Source organism: Oncorhynchus tshawytscha, linkage group LG23 (genome assembly GCF_018296145.1).
Source record: "Oncorhynchus tshawytscha isolate Ot180627B linkage group LG23, Otsh_v2.0, whole genome shotgun sequence".
NCBI classification, from domain to species: Eukaryota; Metazoa; Chordata; class Actinopteri; order Salmoniformes; family Salmonidae; genus Oncorhynchus; species Oncorhynchus tshawytscha.
The window spans coordinates 26,693,125-26,711,398 of record NC_056451.1 but is presented as its reverse complement, the minus strand read 5'-3'; the positions used below and the strand labels follow the sequence as shown (position 1 = coordinate 26,711,398).

General features: G+C 48.6%; 1 protein-coding gene across 5 annotated transcripts in view; it reads left to right on the top strand.

Annotated features, from left to right (window-relative positions):
* The window catches only part of LOC112234897 (myosin-10-like), a 71,016-nt gene that overhangs the window by 41,827 nt on the left and 10,915 nt on the right, over positions 1-18,274 (top strand). For 4 of the 5 annotated variants that reach the window (XM_042305069.1, XM_042305070.1, XM_042305068.1 and 1 more), the window contains 24 exons: positions 637-751; positions 1,408-1,476; positions 2,327-2,529; positions 4,096-4,217; positions 4,413-4,482; positions 4,603-4,763; positions 6,044-6,152; positions 6,274-6,405; positions 7,007-7,213; positions 8,239-8,376; positions 9,311-9,434; positions 9,591-9,762; positions 9,937-10,294; positions 10,488-10,799; positions 13,563-13,715; positions 13,858-14,106; positions 14,197-14,310; positions 14,428-14,526; positions 14,687-14,899; positions 15,053-15,214; positions 15,390-15,518; positions 15,681-15,769; positions 16,053-16,176; positions 16,317-16,525. In XM_042305069.1, the coding sequence (XP_042161003.1) occupies positions 637-751; positions 1,408-1,476; positions 2,327-2,529; positions 4,096-4,217; positions 4,413-4,482; positions 4,603-4,763; positions 6,044-6,152; positions 6,274-6,405; positions 7,007-7,213; positions 8,239-8,376; positions 9,311-9,434; positions 9,591-9,762; positions 9,937-10,294; positions 10,488-10,799; positions 13,563-13,715; positions 13,858-14,106; positions 14,197-14,310; positions 14,428-14,526; positions 14,687-14,899; positions 15,053-15,214; positions 15,390-15,518; positions 15,681-15,769; positions 16,053-16,176; positions 16,317-16,525 (3,833 nt within the window). The remainder of the gene's footprint in view (positions 1-636; positions 752-1,407; positions 1,477-2,326; positions 2,530-4,095; positions 4,218-4,412; positions 4,483-4,602; positions 4,764-6,043; positions 6,153-6,273; positions 6,406-7,006; positions 7,214-8,238; positions 8,377-9,310; positions 9,435-9,590; positions 9,763-9,936; positions 10,295-10,487; positions 10,800-13,562; positions 13,716-13,857; positions 14,107-14,196; positions 14,311-14,427; positions 14,527-14,686; positions 14,900-15,052; positions 15,215-15,389; positions 15,519-15,680; positions 15,770-16,052; positions 16,177-16,316; positions 16,526-18,274) is intronic. The other variant, XM_042305071.1, reaches the window with a different exon arrangement.

Sequence of the window (18,274 nt, the reverse complement as noted above, 5' to 3'; positions counted from 1 at the left end):
AGTAGGCTGTGATTTTGCTGTGGTCTGATAGGTGTGTCAGTGGGCTGACTGTGAACGCTCTGAGAGACTCTGGGTGATAAATTAGTCTACAGTACTACTGCCAAGAGATGAGCTATAGGTGTACCTACCATAGGAGTCCCCTCGAAGCCTACCATTGCCTATGTACATACCCAGCGTGCGACAGAGCTGCAGGAGTTGTGACCCATTTTTGTTTGTTATGTTGTCATAGTTGTGCCTAGGGGGACATATGTGGGAGGGAATGCTGTGACTTGCAGGCAGGTGTTTGTCCCCCTGTGTGCTGAGGGTGTCAGGTTCTTGTCCGGTTCTGGGCCTGGAAATGATTGATTTCCCCCTCCAGGATGGAGAAGCTGTCTTCGTTAAAGTATGGGGATTTTAGTGGGGGGATATAGGCAGCACACAGGAGGACATTTTTCTCTGTTAAGATAATTTTCTTTTGATAATTTCCTCTGTTAAGATAATTTTCTCTCCCTCTCTCTCTGTCTCTCTCTCTCCCTCTCTCTCTCTCTCTCTCTCTCTCTCTCTCCCTCTGTCTCTCCCTCTCTCTCTCTCTGTCTCTCTCTCCCTCTCTCTGTCTCTCTCTCCCTCTCTCTCTCACTCTCTCTCTTCTCCTGTCAGGTGGACTATAAGGCAGATGATTGGCTGGTGAAGAACATGGATCCTCTGAATGACAACATAGCGTCTCTCCTCCACCAGTCTTCTGATCACTTCATCTCTGAGCTCTGGAGAGAGGGTACGACGCACACACACACACACACACACACAGGGTCAACAAATACTTCATACTTGGTCCCTTTATCAAAGTGTTAGTCAGAAATGGCACTGACCTAACTGTTTCTAATAGACAGGTGAAATCCACCTATGAGGATTCTCCCATATCTGTTTGATTCACAGCATAATACTGCTTCCCCAGAATGAACTAACAGCTGTATTTCTCTCTCTACTACTCTTCTCTTCTTTCTGTATCTGCCCTCCTCTCACTGTTTTCTCTCCCCTCTCGTTCCCTTCTCTGTTTATCTTCAACTCAAACTATTCTCTCACTCCCTCCTCCCTTCTCCACTGTCCTGTTCTTCTTTCCCTTGTCACTCTTTCTTTCCTCTCTGTCCACCTTCTTCTCCCTCTGTCCACCTTCTTCTCCCTCTGTCCACCTTCTTCTCCCCTCTTCTCCCTCTGTCCACCTTCTTCTCCCTCTGTCCACCTTCTTCTCCCTCTGTCTCTCCCTCTGTCCACCTTCTTCTCCCTCTTCCACCTTCTTCTCCCTCTGTCCACCTTCTTCTCCCTCTGTCCACCTTCTTCTCCCTCTGTCCACCTTCTTCTCCCCTGTCCACCTTCTTCTCCCTCTGTCCCTCCTCATTTTTCCCATTTTGCCTTCCTCCTCTCCTACCTCAGATATTCAGACTCTTCCTCGAGTATATTTCTTTGACTCCTATGCCACACTGCAGACCAATGGCTCTGACAGTAGGTTTCTTCCTACGTCTGCTTGTTTCATCCCTCGTCCCCCCTCTGCCTAGTGCCTGGTAGACCACTGGTGTGTTGTGTGTGAGTGGTGTAGTTCGTAGTGTCATGTTTAGTACCGTGTTGTTACTGTTGTCCTCTGAATACTTCTCAACTCTGTTTGAGTATACATTTCTTACTCAACTCTTTTCTATTTATCTCACTTTACATTTGTACTTAGTTGTTGTTGTTGATTTGCTTTTAGTGACAGTGCTGTGATGGTCTGGTGTTCATGCGTTGCTTTTTGAAATCTTTTGCAACATTCTGAAGGAATTCACTTCATTTCTATAGAAGCTCCATAAACCACAAGGCACTGCTCTCACATCCTCACCAGGGCTACGTTCAGAATACTTAAACAGTTGCAAACGGTTTTGCTACACATGTTTTTACAAAACAGCAAGTATGGTCAAGAAACATTGACCACAGAGAAACATTGACCACAAAGAAACATTGACCACAGAGAAACATTGACCACAGAGAAACATTGACCACAGAGAAACCTCCTGCAACATTTCAGATCCTGAAAAAGCCCTATATTAGTTTCTCCATTTTCTCTGGCATCACAATGGCCCCAACCAGAGCCACAGATATACAGAGTTTGATAAACTGTCTTCCATGTTGGCACCAAGCCCCCCATGACACTAACATTGTCATTTGCATTCTAACTACAGTGTTAACTGAAACCTCTCCCACCAACATGGAGCCCGTTCCAAATCTCTAACCTAGTTGGCCAAACTCATGTCTGTAGCTCTGGTCCCTCCACCACCAACCCACCAATCAGAGCTGTTCTAACTGTGACGTCCTCTGCGTGTAGTGGAGAGGCCCGTAGGGCTGGACCAGGTGTCCAACGACACCAACAGTGGGCCGGTCAACTTCGGGGCGGGGCTGAAGACTAAGAAGGGGATGTTCAGGACCGTGGGTCAGCTCTACAAGGAGTCCCTCACCAAGCTGATGGCAACACTACGCAACACCAACCCGAACTTCCTCCGCTGTATCATCCCCAACCACGAGAAGAAGGTGAGAGAGGAGAAGAAGAGAGGAGAGGAGGAGGGGGAGAAGAGAGGGGAGGGTTAGGATGCTCACACAGCCAGGCTATTGATTGATTTCCCTCTATCTCTCAAACAGACAGACTATATATTCAACCACAGATCATAACCCTACACTCTCTGACTGTCTCTCTGTCTGTCTCTCTGTGTCTGTCTTTCATCTCTCTCTCTCTCTCTCTCTCTCTCTCTCTCTTTCTCTCTCTGTCTGACTGTCTCTCTGTGTCTGTCTCTCTGTCTGTCTTTCATCTCTCTCTCTCTCTCTCTCTGTCTGTCTGTCTGTCTGTCTGTCTGTCTGTCTGTCTGTCTGTCTGTCTGTCTGTCTGTCTGTCTGTCTGTCTGTCTGTCTGTCTGTCTGTCTGTCTGTCTGTCTGTCTGTCTGTCTGTCTGTCTGTCTGTCTGTCTGTCTGTCTGTGTCTGTCTTTCATCTCTCTCTCTCTCTCAATTCAATTCAAGGGGCTTTATTGGCATGGGAAACATGTGTTAACATTGCCAAAGCAAGTGAGGTAGATAATATACAAAAGTGAAATAAACAATAAAAATTAACAGTAAACATTACGCATACAGAAGTTTCAAAACAATAAAGACATTACAAATGTCATATTATATATACAGTGTTGTAACAATGTACAAATGGTTAAAGTACACAAGGGAAAATAAATAAGCATAAATATGGGTTGTATTTACAATGGTGTTTGTTCTTCACTGGTTGCCCTTTTCTTGTGGCAACAGGTCACAAATCTTGCTGCTGTGATGGCACATTGTGGAATTTCACCCAGTAGATATGGGAGTTTATCAAAATTGGATTTGTTTTCGAATTCTTTGTGGATCTGTGTAATCTGAGGGAAATATGTCTCTCTAATATGGTCATACATTGGGCAGGAGGTTAGGAAGTGCAGCTCAGTTTCCACCCCATTTTGTGGGCAGTGAGCACATAGCCTGTCTTCTCTGGAGAGGCATGTCTGCCTACGGCGGCCTTTCTCAATAGCAAGGCTATGCTCACTGAGTCTGTACATAGTCAAAGCTTTCCAAAAGTTTTGGTCAGTCACGGTGGACAGGTATTCTGCCACTGTGTACTCTCTGTTTAGGGCCAAATAGCATTCTAGTTTGCTCTGTTTTTTTGTTAATTCTATCCAATGTGTCAAGTAATTATCTTTTTGTTTTCTCATGATTTGGTTGGGTCTAATTGTGCTGCTGTCCTGGGGCTCTGTGGGGTGTGTTTGTGTTTGTGAACAGAGCCCCAGGACCAGCTTGCTTAGGGGACTCTTCTCCAGGTTCATCTCTCTGTAGGTGATGACTTTGTTATGGAAGCTTTGGGAATCGCTTCCTTTTAGGTGGTTGTAGAATTTAACAGCTCTTTTCTGGATTTTGATAATTAGTGGGTATCGGCCTAATTCTGCTCTACATGCATTATTTGGTGTTCTACGTTGCACACGGAGGATATTTTTGCAGAATTCTGCATGCAGAGTCTCAATTTGGTGTTTGTCCCATTTTGTGAAGTCTCTCTCTCTCTCTCTCTCTCTCTCTGTCTGTCTGTCAGTCTGGTAAGCTGACTCCCCATCTTGTTCTGGACCAGCTGAGGTGTAATGGAGTCTTAGAGGGGATCCGTATCTGCAGACAGGGCTTCCCCAACCGCATCCCCTTCCAGGAGTTCAGACAGAGGTAACATGGGGCAGGGGTGTGTGTGTGTGTGTGTGTGTGTGTGTGTGTGTGTGTGTGTAGTAGAGGGAACACTTAACATCCACAATGATGGCTATCGTAACCATTTGTCTCACAGCCACAGAAACACACATTCGCCTGTCAGTTGACGTTGTCATGTAGAGAACACAGTCCCAGTCTCTCTGTCTCTTCCTGTAGGTATGAGATCCTGACTCCTAATGCTATCCCTCGTACCTTCATGGACGGGAAGCAGGCCTGTGAACTCATGGTGAGTCCCATTGAACAGCTAAGTTGTCCTGTCTTTTACCAACATAGGGCCCTATGTGTTGAAGCACATGCATATATGGACGTGATTTCAACTTTGTATCCGTCCTCTCTCTGTCTCCAGATCAGTGCGTTGGAGCTGGACCGTAACCTGTTCAGAGTTGGGCAGAGCAAAGTGTTCTTCAGGGCTGGAGTCTTAGGTCACCTGGAGGAGGAGAGAGACCTGAAGATCACTGACACCATCATACGCTTCCAGAGCGCTGCCCGAGGATTCCTCGCACGCAGGTGTGTTTTAGTGTGTGTCTTTGTCTCTCTGTCTCTCTCTCTGTGTTGACTCTCTCTGTCTCTCTCTCTGTGTTGACTCTCTCTGTCTCTCTCTCTGTGTTGACTCTCTCTGTCTCTCTCTTTGTGTTGACTCTGTCTCTCTCTCTGTGTTGACTCTGTCTCTCTCTCTGTCTCTCTCTCTGAGTTGACTCTCTCTCTGTTGACTCTCTGTCTCTCTGTCTATCTCTCTGTGTTGACTCTCTCTGTCTCTCTCTCTGTTGACTCTCGCTGTTGACTCTCTGTCTCTCTCTGTGTTGACTCTTTCTCTCTGTGTTGACTCACTCTCTCTGTCTCTTTGTGTTGACTCTTTGTCTCTCTGTCTTTCTCTGTTTTCTCTCTGTCTCTCTCTCTGTGTTGACTCTCTGTGTTTTCTTTCTCTGTGTTTTCTTTCTCTGTGTTGACTCTCTCTCTCTCTCTGTTTTCTCTCTCTGTGTTGACTCTGTGTCTCTCTCTCTCTGTGTTGACTCTGTGTCTCTCTCTCTGTCTCTCTGTGTTTTCTTTCTCTGTGTTGACTCTCTCTCTCTCTCTCTGTTTTCTCTCTCTGTGTTGACTCTGTGTCTCTCTCTCTGTCTCTCTCTGTGTTTTCTCTCTCTGTGTTGACTCTCTCTGTCTCTCTCTGTGTTGACTCTCTCTGTCTGTCTCTCTCTCTGTGTTTTCTCTCTCTTTGTTGACTCTCTGTCTCTCTCTCTGTGTTGACTCTGTCTCTCTCTCTGTCTCTCTCTCTGTGTCTCTCTGTGTTGACTCTCTCTGTCTCTCTCTCTGTCTCTCTCTGTGTTTTCTCTCTCTGTGTTGACTCTCTGTCTCTCTGTGTTGACTCTCTCTGTCTCTCTCTGTGTTTTCTCTCTCTGTGTTGACTCTCTGTCTCTCTCTCTGTGTTGACTCTCTGTCTCTCTCTCTGTGTTGACTCTGTCTCTCTCTCTGTCTCTCTCTCTGTGTCTCTCTGTGTTGACTCTGTCTCTCTCTCTGTCTCTCTCTCTGTGTCTCTCTGTGTTGACTCTCTGTCTCTCTCTCTGTGTTGACTCTGTCTCTCTCTCTGTCTCTCTCTCTGTGTCTCTCTGTGTTGACTCTGTCTCTCTCTCTGTCTCTCTCTCTGTGTTGACTCTGTCTCTCTCTCTGTCTCTCTCTCTGTGTCTCTCTGTGTTGACTCTGTCTCTCTCTCTGTCTCTCTCTCTGTGTCTCTCTGTGTTGACTCTCTCTGTCTCTCTCTGTGTTTTCTCTCTCTGTGTTGACTCTCTCTGTAGGGCCTTCCTGAAGAAGCAGCAGCAGCTGAGTGCTATGAGAGTGATGCAGAGGAACTGTGCTGCCTACCTCAAACTCAGGAACTGGCAATGGTGGAGGCTGTTCACCAAGGTACACACACACACACATATATACCCACACATACACACACACACACACACACACACAAACACATACACACTCTAGCACAGGTATGTGACCTAACCTGTGACCTCTGACCCGTGCCCCCCAGGTGAAGCCTCTGCTGCAGGTGACTCGTCAGGACGAGGAGATCCAGGTGCGGGAGTCGGAGCTTAAGAATGCCAAAGACAACCTGACCAGAGTGGAACAGGACTACACTGATCTGGACAAGAAGCACATACAGGTAACATACCTTTCCTTTCTCTATCTATCTATCTGGAGGTTTATCTATTTATCTTTCTGGAGGTTTATCTATCTATCTGGAGGTTTATCTATTTATCTTTCTGGAGGTTTATCTATCTATCTGGAGGTTTATCTATTTATCTATCTGGAGGTTTATATATCTATCTATCTGGAGGTGTATCTATTTATCTATCTGGAGGTGTATCTATCTATCTATCTGGAGGTTTATCTATTTATCTATCTGGAGGTATATCTATCTGGAGTTTTATCTATTTATCTATCTGGAGGTGTATCTATTTATCTATCTGGAGGTGTATCTATCTATCTCTCTGGAGGTGTATCTATCTATCTATCTGGAGGTTTCTCTATCTATCTATCTGGAGGTGTATCTATTTATCTATCTAGAGGTCCATCTATCTATCTGGAGTTTTATCTATCTATCTCTCTCTCTCTCTCTCTCTCTCTCTCTCTCTCTGTATCTCTCTCTCTCTCTCTCTCTCTCTCTGTGTGTACAACACATCTGATAATAAAGCACCAGCAGGTAGAGAGACCAGAACACTTACCTCCCTGTCCCTTTCTCCCCTCTCATCCCTGGTTCCTAGCTGATGGAGGAGAAGGCGGTGCTGACAGACCAGCTGCAGGCGGAGGCGGAGCTGTTTGCTGAGGCGGAGGAGATGAGGGCCAGACTGGTCAGCAGGAAGCAGGAGTTGGAGGAAATCCTGGGGGAGCTGGAGGGACGATTGGAGGAGGAGGAGGAGAGGGGCGTTCAGATGACCAATGAGAAGAAGAAGATGCAGCAGCACGTGACGGTACAGGACAGTGGGAGAGTGGAAGACAGAGAAGGAGACATGAAGCACATGATAATGAGGAAGAGAGCAGCATTGTTTTGGAACTTTAGATGAGAGGCTCTGCTGAATAACTGGATCTCTCAGTCTCTCTAATGTTCTGTCACTCCTCTTCTCTTCATCTCTCTACCTCTCCCTCCTTCTCTCCTCCCCTCTCCCTCCTTCTCTCCTCCCCTCTCCCTCCTTATCTCCTCCCTCCTCCCCCTCTCCCTCCTTCTCTCCCCTCTCCCTCCTTCTCTCCTCCTCTCCTCCCCTCCCCTCCTTCTCTCTTCCCCTCTCCCTCCTTCTCTCCTCCCCTCTCCCTCCTCTCCTCCTCTCCTCCCCTCTCCCTCCTTCTCTCTTCCCCTCCCCTCCTCTCTCCTCCTCTCCTCCCTCTCCTCCTCCCCTCTCCTCTCCTTCCTCCTCCCTCTCCCTCTCTCCTCCTCTCCTCCCCTCTCCCTCCTTCTCTCCTCCCCTCTCCCTCCTCCTCCTCTCCCCCCTCTCCCTCCTTCTCTCCTCCCCTCTCCCTCCTTCTCTCATCCCCTCTCCCTCCTTCTCTCCTCCCCTCTCCCTCCTTATCTCCTCCTCTCCTCCCCTCTCCCTCCTTCTCTCTTCCCCTCTCCCTCCTTCTCTCCTCCTCTCCTCCCCCTCTCCCTCCTTCTCTCCTCCCCTCTCCCTCTCTCCTCCTCTCCTCCCCTCTCCCTCCTTCTCTCTCTCTCCCTCCTCTCCTCCCCTCTCCCTCCTTCTCTCCTCCCCTCTCCCTCCTTCTCTCCTCCTCTCCTCCCCTCTCCCTCCTTCTCTCCTCCCCTCTCTCCCTCTCTCCTCCTCTCTTCCCTCTCCCTCCTTCTCTCCTCCCATCTCCCTCTCTCCTCCTCTCTTCCCTCTCCCTCCTTCTCTCCTCCCCTCTCTTCTCCCCTCTTCCCTCTCCCTCCTTCTCTCCTCCCCTCTCCCTCTCTCCTCCTCTCCTCCCATTTCCCTCCTTCTCTCCCCTCTCCCTCTCTCCTCCTCAGGATCTGGAGGAACAGTTGGAGGAGGAGGAGTCGGCCAGACAGCGCCTCCAGTTGGAGAAGGTTACCCTGGAGACCAAGGTCAAGAGTCTGGAGACAGAGATGCTGAGCACTGGAGAACAGAGAGACCGCCTCAGCAAGGTAACCATAGTTACACTGGCTACAGTATAAACCCAGGACCGCATTTAACTGTAACACTTACTTCATCCTGGACAGGACTGAAGGGCTTTATAGAAGCTGACTAACCCAGGGTTGACTCAGCTGGACAGGACTGAAGGGATTTATAGAAGCTGACTAACCCAGGGTTGACTCAGCTGGACAGGACTGAAGGGCTTTATAGAAGCTTACTAACTAACCCAGGGTTGACTCAGCTGGACAGGACTGAAGGGATTTATAGAAGCTTATTAACTAACCCAGGGTTGACTCAACTGGACAGGACTGAAGGGCTTTATAGAAGCTGACTAACCCAGGGTTCACTCAGCTGGACAGGACTGAAAGGATTTATAGAAGCTTACTAACCCAGGGTTGAGTCAGCTGGACAGGACTGAAGGGATTTATAGAAGCTGACTAACCCAGGGTTGACTCAGCTGGACAGGACTGAGGGCTTTATAGAAGCTTACTAACCCAGGGTTGACTCAGCTGGACAGGACTGAAGGGCTTTATAGAAGCTTACTAACTAACCCAGGGTTGACTCAGCTGGACAGGACTGAAGGGATTTATAGAAGCTTACTAACTAACCCAGGGTTGACTCAGCTGGACAGGACTGAAGGGATTTTGACTCAACAGGACTGAAGGGATTTACTAACCCAGGGTTGACTCAGCTGGACAGGACTGAAGGGCTTTATCGAAGCTTACTAACTAACCCAGGGTTGACTCAGCTGGACAGGACTGAAGGGATTTATAGAAGCTTACTAACCCAGGGTTGACTCAGCTGGACAGGACTGAAGGGCTTTATCGAAGCTTACTAACCCAGGGTTGACTCAGCTGGACAGGACTGAAGGGATTTATAGAAGCTTACTAACCCAGGGTTTACTCAGCTGGAACTTCATTTATCCATGTTGCGTCTGTCTCTCAGGAGAAGAAGCACCTGGAGGAGAGGTTGAATGAGGTGACAGACTCACTGACCGAGGAAGAGGAGAAGACCAAGAGTCTCAACAAACTGAAAAACAAACAGGAAGCAGTCATTGCTGACCTGGAAGGTAAAGATTGTTCCTAACTGATGGCACTTGTTATGCATACTTAACGTTTTGACATACATTTGATGAACTTGCTGCACACTCAACACTGTTTCAGATACTTGTCCTGGTATGAATTATTTTCTATTTTCTTTCTCTTCTTCCCCCTCGCTCCTGTAGATCGGTTGAAGCGTGAGGAGCAGGGTCGTCTGGAGCAGGAGAAGTGGAGGAGGAGGATGGAGGGAGAAGCCGTGGAAGCCCAGGAGCAGCTCTCTGACCTGGGACTACTGTCCGCTGAACTCAGGGGCACCCTGGCTCAGAGAGAGAAAGATATCACAACCCTACAGGGGAGGTGAGAGGAAATCTATACTGTATATTCACACACCTTGAGAAGAGTAGAAATATCAACCCCCTCATTTGCATAGTGTTACAAAACTGCTTTCTCTCTCGATAATGGTAATCGAAACGGTTCCAGTACAGTGCCTTGCAGAGCACCATATTTGACTTCTCTCTCTCTTTCTCCCAGGTTGGAGGAGGAGGGTGCACGAAGGACTGAGGCTCAGAGGGCTCTGAGAGAGGCCATGTCTCAGGTGTCAGAGCTGAAGGAGGAAGTGGAGAATGAACGAGGGATGAGAGAGAGGGCAGAGAAACAGAGGAGAGACCTGGGGGAGGAGCTGGAGGCCTTGAGGACAGAGCTGGAAGACACACTGGACACCACGGCGGCCCAGCAGGAACTCAGGTCTCGTAGAGAGGCAGAGCTGGGGGAGCTCCAGAGGTGTGTTGAGGGGGAGACGAGACGTCACGAGGCCCAGCTCTCAGAGCTCAGAGTCAAGCACTGTTCTGCCATAGACAACCTGCAGGAACAACTGGACAACAGCAAGCGGGTGAGTCACACACAGAATGTAGCCTATGCAGTGACTCTCTGTGCATATTGCGTGTGTTATTTCCACAGTACAGTGTCTGTAGTGACTCCTGCATGCTATTCTCTCTCTGTAGACTGGTCACTGAGACGTCTGTAACGTAGTGTTTCTATGCGTATGGTATGTAGTAATTCCTGATGTTATATGGTCTCCCCAGGCCCGTCAGTCCCTAGAGAAGGCCAAGACTCTATTAGAGGATGAGAGGGGGAGCTTGGCCTCAGAGCTGAAGTCCCTGCAGGGGGGCCGCATGGAGAGTGAGAGGGGCCGCAAGAGGGCAGAGGGCCAACTCCAGGAGCTGACCGCACGCCTCGCACAGGCCGACCGAGAGAGGGAGGAGAGAGAGGAGCGACTGCACAAGCTACAGTCTGAGATGGAGACCCTCTCTAGTTCTCTCTCCTCCTCTGACTCCAAGTCGCTCCGTCTCAACAAGGAGGTCAGCAGCCTGGAGAGCCAGCTCCACGACGCTCAGGTACACACACACACACACACACACACATACACACACACTGCCAACTCCTTCATCCTCTGTTTTTAGTCACCGAATACAACAGGTGTAGTAGACCTGTCACAGGACTTTCATAATTCCTGTATGTGTTCATTAATTAAATACACTCTGTCTGTTTTTAAGAATTTGTAAGTTTCTTATTTGTATAAAATAGACAGGGACCAGTCTTATCCAAATTATATAATAGTATTTATTCTCGGAGCGCGCTGCCATGGAACCACAAACAACAGTTTATATACAAAATATGACGTCATAGGTTATAAAATATCCTTCCTCCTATCGACCAGGACAAAGCAGGTTCAAAAGTTTATACCAACCTCCTAGCGCACACCCACACACATCAAGATTAACTTCTGAAGTCTCACCATTATCCATCACTATTCAGAAGACAGTTCCAGATAACGAAAACCTAGGGAGGCACTCACTGCCTTATCTAAACATCCCAGAGCTGAGTTGAGTCAGTTCAACCATTGGTTAACAACCCTTTTTGCTTACTTAAAAACCCACAACCCATTTCCTCCCCAACCTAGTTGGAATGGTGAATAATTATGTTTCATTACTCCTTGTTCATGCTACATAATTCCTTCCTTATGAACTAACATTATTCATAAGATATTGTAAAACAGGGTAGAGTTCAATTAGTTATAGTTCTATTTAAATGTAGATATTGTTTAGTCATTATTCATAAAATTCCTATCAAGACCTTACTGTGAAATGCTTACAAGCCCTTAACCAACAATGCAGTTTTAAGAAAAATAAGAGTTAAGAAAATATTTAGTAAATAAACTAAAGTAAAAAATTAAAGAACAACAATTAAAGAACAATAATCTGTCTATATACAGGTGGTACCGGTACCGAGTTAATCTGCAGGGGTACAGGTTAGTCGAGGTAATTGAGGTAATATGTACATGTAGGTAGAGGTAAAGTGACGATGCATAGATTATAAACAGAGAGTAGCAGCAGTGTAAAAAAAGGGGGTAAATGCAAATAGTCCAGGTAGCCATTTGATTACCTGTTTAGCAGTCTTATGGCTTGGAGGTAGAAGCTGTTAAGAAGGCTTTTGGACCTAGAATTGGCGCTCCGGTACCGCTTGCCGTGTAGTAGCAGAGAGAACAGTCTATGACTAGGGTTGTTGGGGTCTATGGCAATTTTTAGGGCCTTCCTCTGACACCGCCTGGTGTAGAGGTCCTGGGCGGCAGGAAGCTTGGCCCCAGTGATGAACTGGGCCGTACACACTACCCTCTGTAGTGCCTTGTGGTTGGAGGCCGAGCAGTTGCCATACCAGGTGGTGATGCAACCAGTCAGGATGCTCTCGATGGTGCTGCTGTGGAACTTTTTGAGGATCTGAGGACCTATTCCAAATCTTTTCAGTCTCCTGAGGGGTAATAGGTTTTGTCGTGCCCTCTTCACGACTGTCTTGATGTGCTTGGACCATGTTAGTTTGTTGGTGATGTGGACACCATGGAACTTGAAGCTCTCAACCTGCTCCACTACAGCCCCATCGATGAGAATGGGGGCGTGCTCGGCCCTCCTTTTCCTGTAGTCCACAATCATCATCTTTGACTTGATCACGTTGAGGGAGAGGTTGTTGTCCTGGCACCACACGGCCAGGTCTCTGACCTCCTCCCTATAGGCTGTCTCATCGTTGTCGGTGATCAGGCCTACCACTGTTGTGTCATCGGCAAACTTAATAATGGTGTTGGAGTCATGCCTGGCCATGCAGCCATGGGTGAACAGGAAGTACAGGAGGGGACTAAGCACACACCCCTGAGGGGCCACTATGTTGAGGATCAGCATGGAAGATGAGTTGTTACCTACCCTTACCACCTGGAGGCGGTCCGTCAGGAAGTCCAGGATCCAGTTGCAGAGGCAGGTGTTTGGTCCCAGGGTCCTAAGGTTAGTGATGAGCTTTGTGGGCACTATGGTGTTGAATGCTGAGCTGTAGTCAATGAATAGCATTGATGTTCATTTTGTCCAGGTGGGAAAGGGCAGTGTAGAGTGCAATAGAGATTGCTTCGTCTGTGGATCTGTTGGGGTGGTATGCAAATTGGAGTGGGTCTAGTGTTTCTGGGATGATGGTGTTGATGTGAGCCATGACCAGCCTTTCAAAGCACTTCATGGCTACAGATGTGAGTACTACGGGTCAGTAGTCATTTAGGCAGATTACCTTGATCTTCTTGGGCACAGGGACTATGGTGGTCAGGGAGACACTTGAGCACAGGGACTATGGTGGTCAGGGAGACACTTGTGCACAGGGACTATGGTGGTCAGGGAGACACTTGGGCACAGGGACTATGGTGGTCAGGGAGACACTTGGGCACAGGGACTATGGTGGTCAGGGAGACACTTGAGCACAGGGACTATGGTGGTCAGGGAGACACTTGGGCGCAGGGACTATGGTGGTCAGGGAGACACTTGGGCACAGGGACTATGGTGGTCAGGGAGACACTTGGGCACAGGGACTATGGTGGTCAGGGAGACACTTGAGCACAGGGACTATGGTGGTCAGTGAGACACTTGAGCACAGGGACTATGGTGGTCAGGGAGACACATGGGCACAGGGACTATGGTGGTTAGTGAAGACACTAGACAGTTGGTCAGCGCATGCTCGGAGTACACGTCCTGGTAATCCATCTGGCCCTGCGGCCTTGTGAATGTTGACCAGTTTAAAGGTCTTACTCACATCGGCTACGGAGAGCGTGATCACTTTCCTGCTTTCACTCTCAGGAGCTACTTCAGGATGAGACTCGTCAGAAGCTGGCTCTGGGCTCCAGGGTGAGAGCTCTGGAGGAGGAGAGGAATGGACTGATGGAGAGAGTGGAGGAGGAAGAGGAGAGAGCCAAGGATCTCTCCAGGCAGATACAGACTCACACTCAGCAGGTAATCATCATTGTGTAAAAAAAAACTTTCCTCTAGATTATAATATAAAACATGTTGAGTTGTCTTCTACAGTAAGTCTATCTTCCTCCTCACCATCTCTCCCTCTCTCTCTCTCTCTCCCTCTCTCCCTCTCTCCCTCTAGCTGGCTGAGTTGCGGAGGCAGTCAGAGGAGGTGAATGGGGCGGTGGAGGCAGGAGAGGAGACGCGCAGGAAACTGCAGAGAGACCTAGACCAGACCGTCCAGAGAGAACTACAGAAGGAAGAGGAGAAAGAACGCGTGGAGCGTCAGAGGGAGAGGCTGAGGGAAGAGATAGAGGACATGACCCTGGCCCTGCAGAGAGAGAGACAGAACTGCACCACCCTGGAGAAGAGGCAGAAGAAGTTTGACCAGGTCAGAGTTCGGGGGTTAGAGGTTAAAGGTGAGAGGTAACCATAATGACATAATGTCCCGTGATGTAACCCCTGCCCTTTGCCCCCTCAGTGCCTGTCAGAGGAGAAGGCGGTGAGTGCCCGGCTGGCTGAGGAGAGAGACAGGGCCGAGGCAGACAGTAGAGAGAAGGAGACACGCTCCCTGGCACTGGCACGAGCCCTGCAGGTACCACTGGAGTGACTACACACATTATTATCCAGTTATCAGCATAAAAAGTTGTTTTCATCTTCATCTAAATAATAGTGAGTGTTGATACTTCATTGTTCCCATCCACACTTACAGGAGGCCCAAGATCAGAGGGACGAGCTGGAGAGATCTAACAAGCAGCTCCGCATAGACATGGAACAACTAGTCAATCAACAGGATGACGTGGGGAAGAATGTACGTGTGTGTGTGTGTGTGTGTGTGTGTGTGTGTGTGTGTGTGTGTGTGTGTGTGTGTGTGTGTGTGTGTGTGTGAGTGTGTGAGAATGTGTGAGAATGTGTGTATTTGTATTACAGAGTGAAAATCTATCTCACACATTTCTCTCCTCCTGTGTCAGGTGCATGAGTTGGAGCGTTCCCGGCGGGCCCTGGAGACAGAGGCAGAGTCCCTGCGCACTCAGACCCAGGAGCTGGAGGAGGAGCTGGGGGAGGCGGAGAACTCCAGGCTGAGGCTCGAGGTCACCCTCCAAGCCCTCAGGGCCCAGTTTGAGAGAGAGATCAGCACCAAGGAGGAGAAAGGAGAGGAGAAGAGGAGGTCTCTCAACAAACAGGTATGGAGAGAAGAGAGAAGAAGAGGAGTGTATCAAGCCTGAATATGGGGAGACAGTTATTCATTTGGATTAGATGCTAAACTTCTCTCTTTCTCTGCTGTTCCCTTTCTTTCCATCCTCCTCTCCTCTTCTCTTTCTCTCCTTCCCCTCCAGGTGAGGGAGTTGGAGACCCAGCTAGAGGAGGAGAGGAGTCAACGCTCTCAGGCCATGTCCGTCAAGAAGCAGCTGGAGGCGGAGCTACAGGAGGCTGAGGCCCAGGTGGAGACAGCCAATCGCGGCAGGGAGGAGGGGCTTAGGCAGCTACGGAGACTGCAGGTAAGCTACACCCCCCTTCTCTCTTTCTTTCTAATACTGCTTGCTCGGTCTGAGATTAGATGCTGTGCAGTTAACTGATATATAAACCACAGCTATAATGAGAACGGTAAGGGTCCCAGCACAGAACCTTACAGAAAACCATATTTAATCAACCCTCCTTTTCGCTCTCTCTCAGGTTCAGATGAAGGAGGTGCTTCGTGAGCTGGATGAGTCCAAGCTGGCCCGTGACGAGGTGGTCGTCCAATCAAAAGACACAGAGAAGCGCTTGCAGACCTTGGAGGCGGAGTTATTGCAGCTTACAGAGGTGTGTGTGCTGGTGTGTGTGTGAGAGATTTGCGAAGACACAAACTCTTGTGTTTTAGGATACTAACGCCCTCTCTCTTTCTCTCTCTCTCTTTCTCTGTCTCTCTCCTTATGCCTGTCTCTCTCTTTCTCTCTCTCTCTGACTCTCTCTCTCTGTGTGTAGGATTTATCAGTGTCTGAGAAGATGAGGAGACAGGCTCAGCAGGAGAGAGATGAGATGGCTGATGAGATTGTCAACAGCTCTACCGGGAAGTCAGTATCTCTCTTTCTATTTTCCTTTCTGTATGTGTGTACTCATGTGTGTGTATTACTCACGGTGTGTGTATTACTGTATATTATGGGTGCGTATGACTCACGGTGTGTGTATTACTGTGTATTATGCGTGTGCATTACTCACGGTGTGTGTATTACTGTGTATTATGCGTGTGTATTACTCACAGTGTGTGTATTACTGTGTATTATGTGTGTGTATTACTCACGGTGTGTGTATTACTGTGTATTATGTGTGTATTACTCACGGTGTGTGTGTTGTCAGGTCGGCTCTGTGTGATGAGAAGCGGAGGTTGGAGGCGCGAGTCACTCAGCTGGAGGAGGAGTTGGAGGAGGAGCAAAGCAATGCTGAACTAGTGGCCGAGAGACACAGGAAGACTACACTTCAGGTACACACTCTCACACACTTACCCCTACACACACACACATATAGACACACACACACAGTATACGGGACTCGATTTACATTTGTCCATTTTTCTTGGTTTTAATCTCCCTTTCTATCCCTCTGTCTCCCCTCCCTCCCCAGGTGGAGACTCTGACGGTGCAGCTGCAGGGAGAGAGGACACTGGGCCAGAAGGCTGAGGGGGCCAGGGAGGCTCTGGAGAGGCATAACAAGGAGCTGAAGCTGAAGCTGGGGGAGATGGAGGGAGCTGTCAGGGGAAAACACAGGCTCAGTGTCGCCGCCCTGGAGGCCAAGATGGACGGCATGGAGGAGCAGCTGGAGCAGGAGAGACAGTGAGGGGAACACACACATTCTCTGATGGATTTCCCCTCACACTTCTTCTCTCGCCTTGTTCCTTTCCTCTCTCGCCTTGTTCCTTTCCTCTCTCGCCTTGTTCCTTTCCTCTCTCGCCTTGTTCCTTTCCTCTCTCGCCTTGTTCCTTTCCTCTCTCGCCTTGTTCCTTTCCTCTCTCGCCTTGTTCCTTTCCTCTCTCGCCTTGTTACTTCTTCTCTCGCCTTGTTACTTCTTCTCTCGCCTTGTTACGTCTTCTCTCACCTTGTTCTTTCCTTTCCTCTCTCGCCTTGTTACTTCTTCTCTCGCCTTGTTACTTCCTCTCTCGCCTTGTTACTTCTTCTCTCGCCTTGTTACTTCTTCTCTCGCCTTGTTACTTCTTCTCTCGCCTTGTTACTTCTTCTCTCGCCTTGTTACTTCTTCTCTCGCCTTGTTACTTCTTCTCTCGCCTTGTTACTTCTTCTCTCGCCTTGTTCCTTTCCTCTCTCGCCTTGTTCCTTTATTCTCTCGCCTTGTTCCTTTCCTCTCTCGCCTTGTTACTTCTTCTCTCGCCTTGTTACTTTCTCCTCTCGCCTTGTTCCTTTCCTCTCTCGCCTTGTTCCTTTCCTCTCGCCTTGTTCCTTTCTCCTCTCGCCTTGTTCCTTTCTTCTCTCGCCTTGTTACTTTCCTCTCTCGCCTTGTTACTTCTTCTCTCGCCTTGTTACTTTCCTCTCTCGCCTTGTTACTTTCCTCTCTCGCCTTGTTCCTTTCCTCTCTCGCCTTGTTCCTTTCCTCTCTCGCCTTGTTCCTTTCCTCTCTCGCCTTGTTACTTCTTCTCTCGCCTTGTTCCTTTCCTCTCTCGCCTTGTTCCTTTCCTCTCTCGCTTCTTCTCTTGCCTTGTTACTTTCTTCTCTCGCCTTGTTCCTTTCCTCTCTCGCCTTGTTCCTTTCCTCTCTCGCCTTGTTCCTTTCCTCTCTCGCCTTGTTCCTTTCCTCTCTCGCCTTGTTACTTTCTTCTCTCGCCTTGTTACTTTCTCCTCTCGCCTTGTTACGTCTTCTCTCGCCTTGTTCCTTTCCTTTCCTCTCTCGCCTTGTTCCTTTCCTCTCTCGCCTTGTTCCTTTCCTCTCTCGCCTTGTTCCTTTCCTCTCTCGCCTTGTTCCTTTCCTCTCTCGCCTTGTTACTTCTTCTCTCGCCTTGTTCTTTCCTCTCTCGCCTTGTTCCTTTATTCTCTCGCCTTGTTCCTTTCCTCTCTCGCCTTGTTCCTTTCCTCTCTCGCCTTGTTACTTCTTCTCTCGCCTTGTTACTTTCTTCTTCTCTTGCCTTGTTACTTCTTCTCTCGTCTTGTTACTTCTTCTCTCGCCTTGTTCCTTTCCTCTCTCGCCTTGTTCCTTTCCTCTCTCGCCTTATTCCTTTCCTCTCTCGCCTTGTTCCTTTCCTCTCTCGCCTTGTTACTTCTTCTCTCGCCTTGTTACTTCTTCTCTCGCCTTGTTCCTTTCCTCTCTCGCCTTGTTCCTTTATTCTCTCGCCTTGTTCCTTTCCTCTCTCGCCTTGTTACTTCTTCTCTCGCCTTGTTACTTTCTCCTCTCGCCTTGTTCCTTTCCTCTCTCGCCTTGTTCCTTTCCTCTCGCCTTGTTCCTTTCTCCTCTCGCCTTGTTCCTTTCTTCTCTCGCCTTGTTACTTTCCTCTCTCGCCTTGTTACTTTCCTCTCTCGCCTTGTTACTTCTTCTCTCGCCTTGTTACTTTCCTCTTTCGCCTTGTTCCTTTCTTCTCTC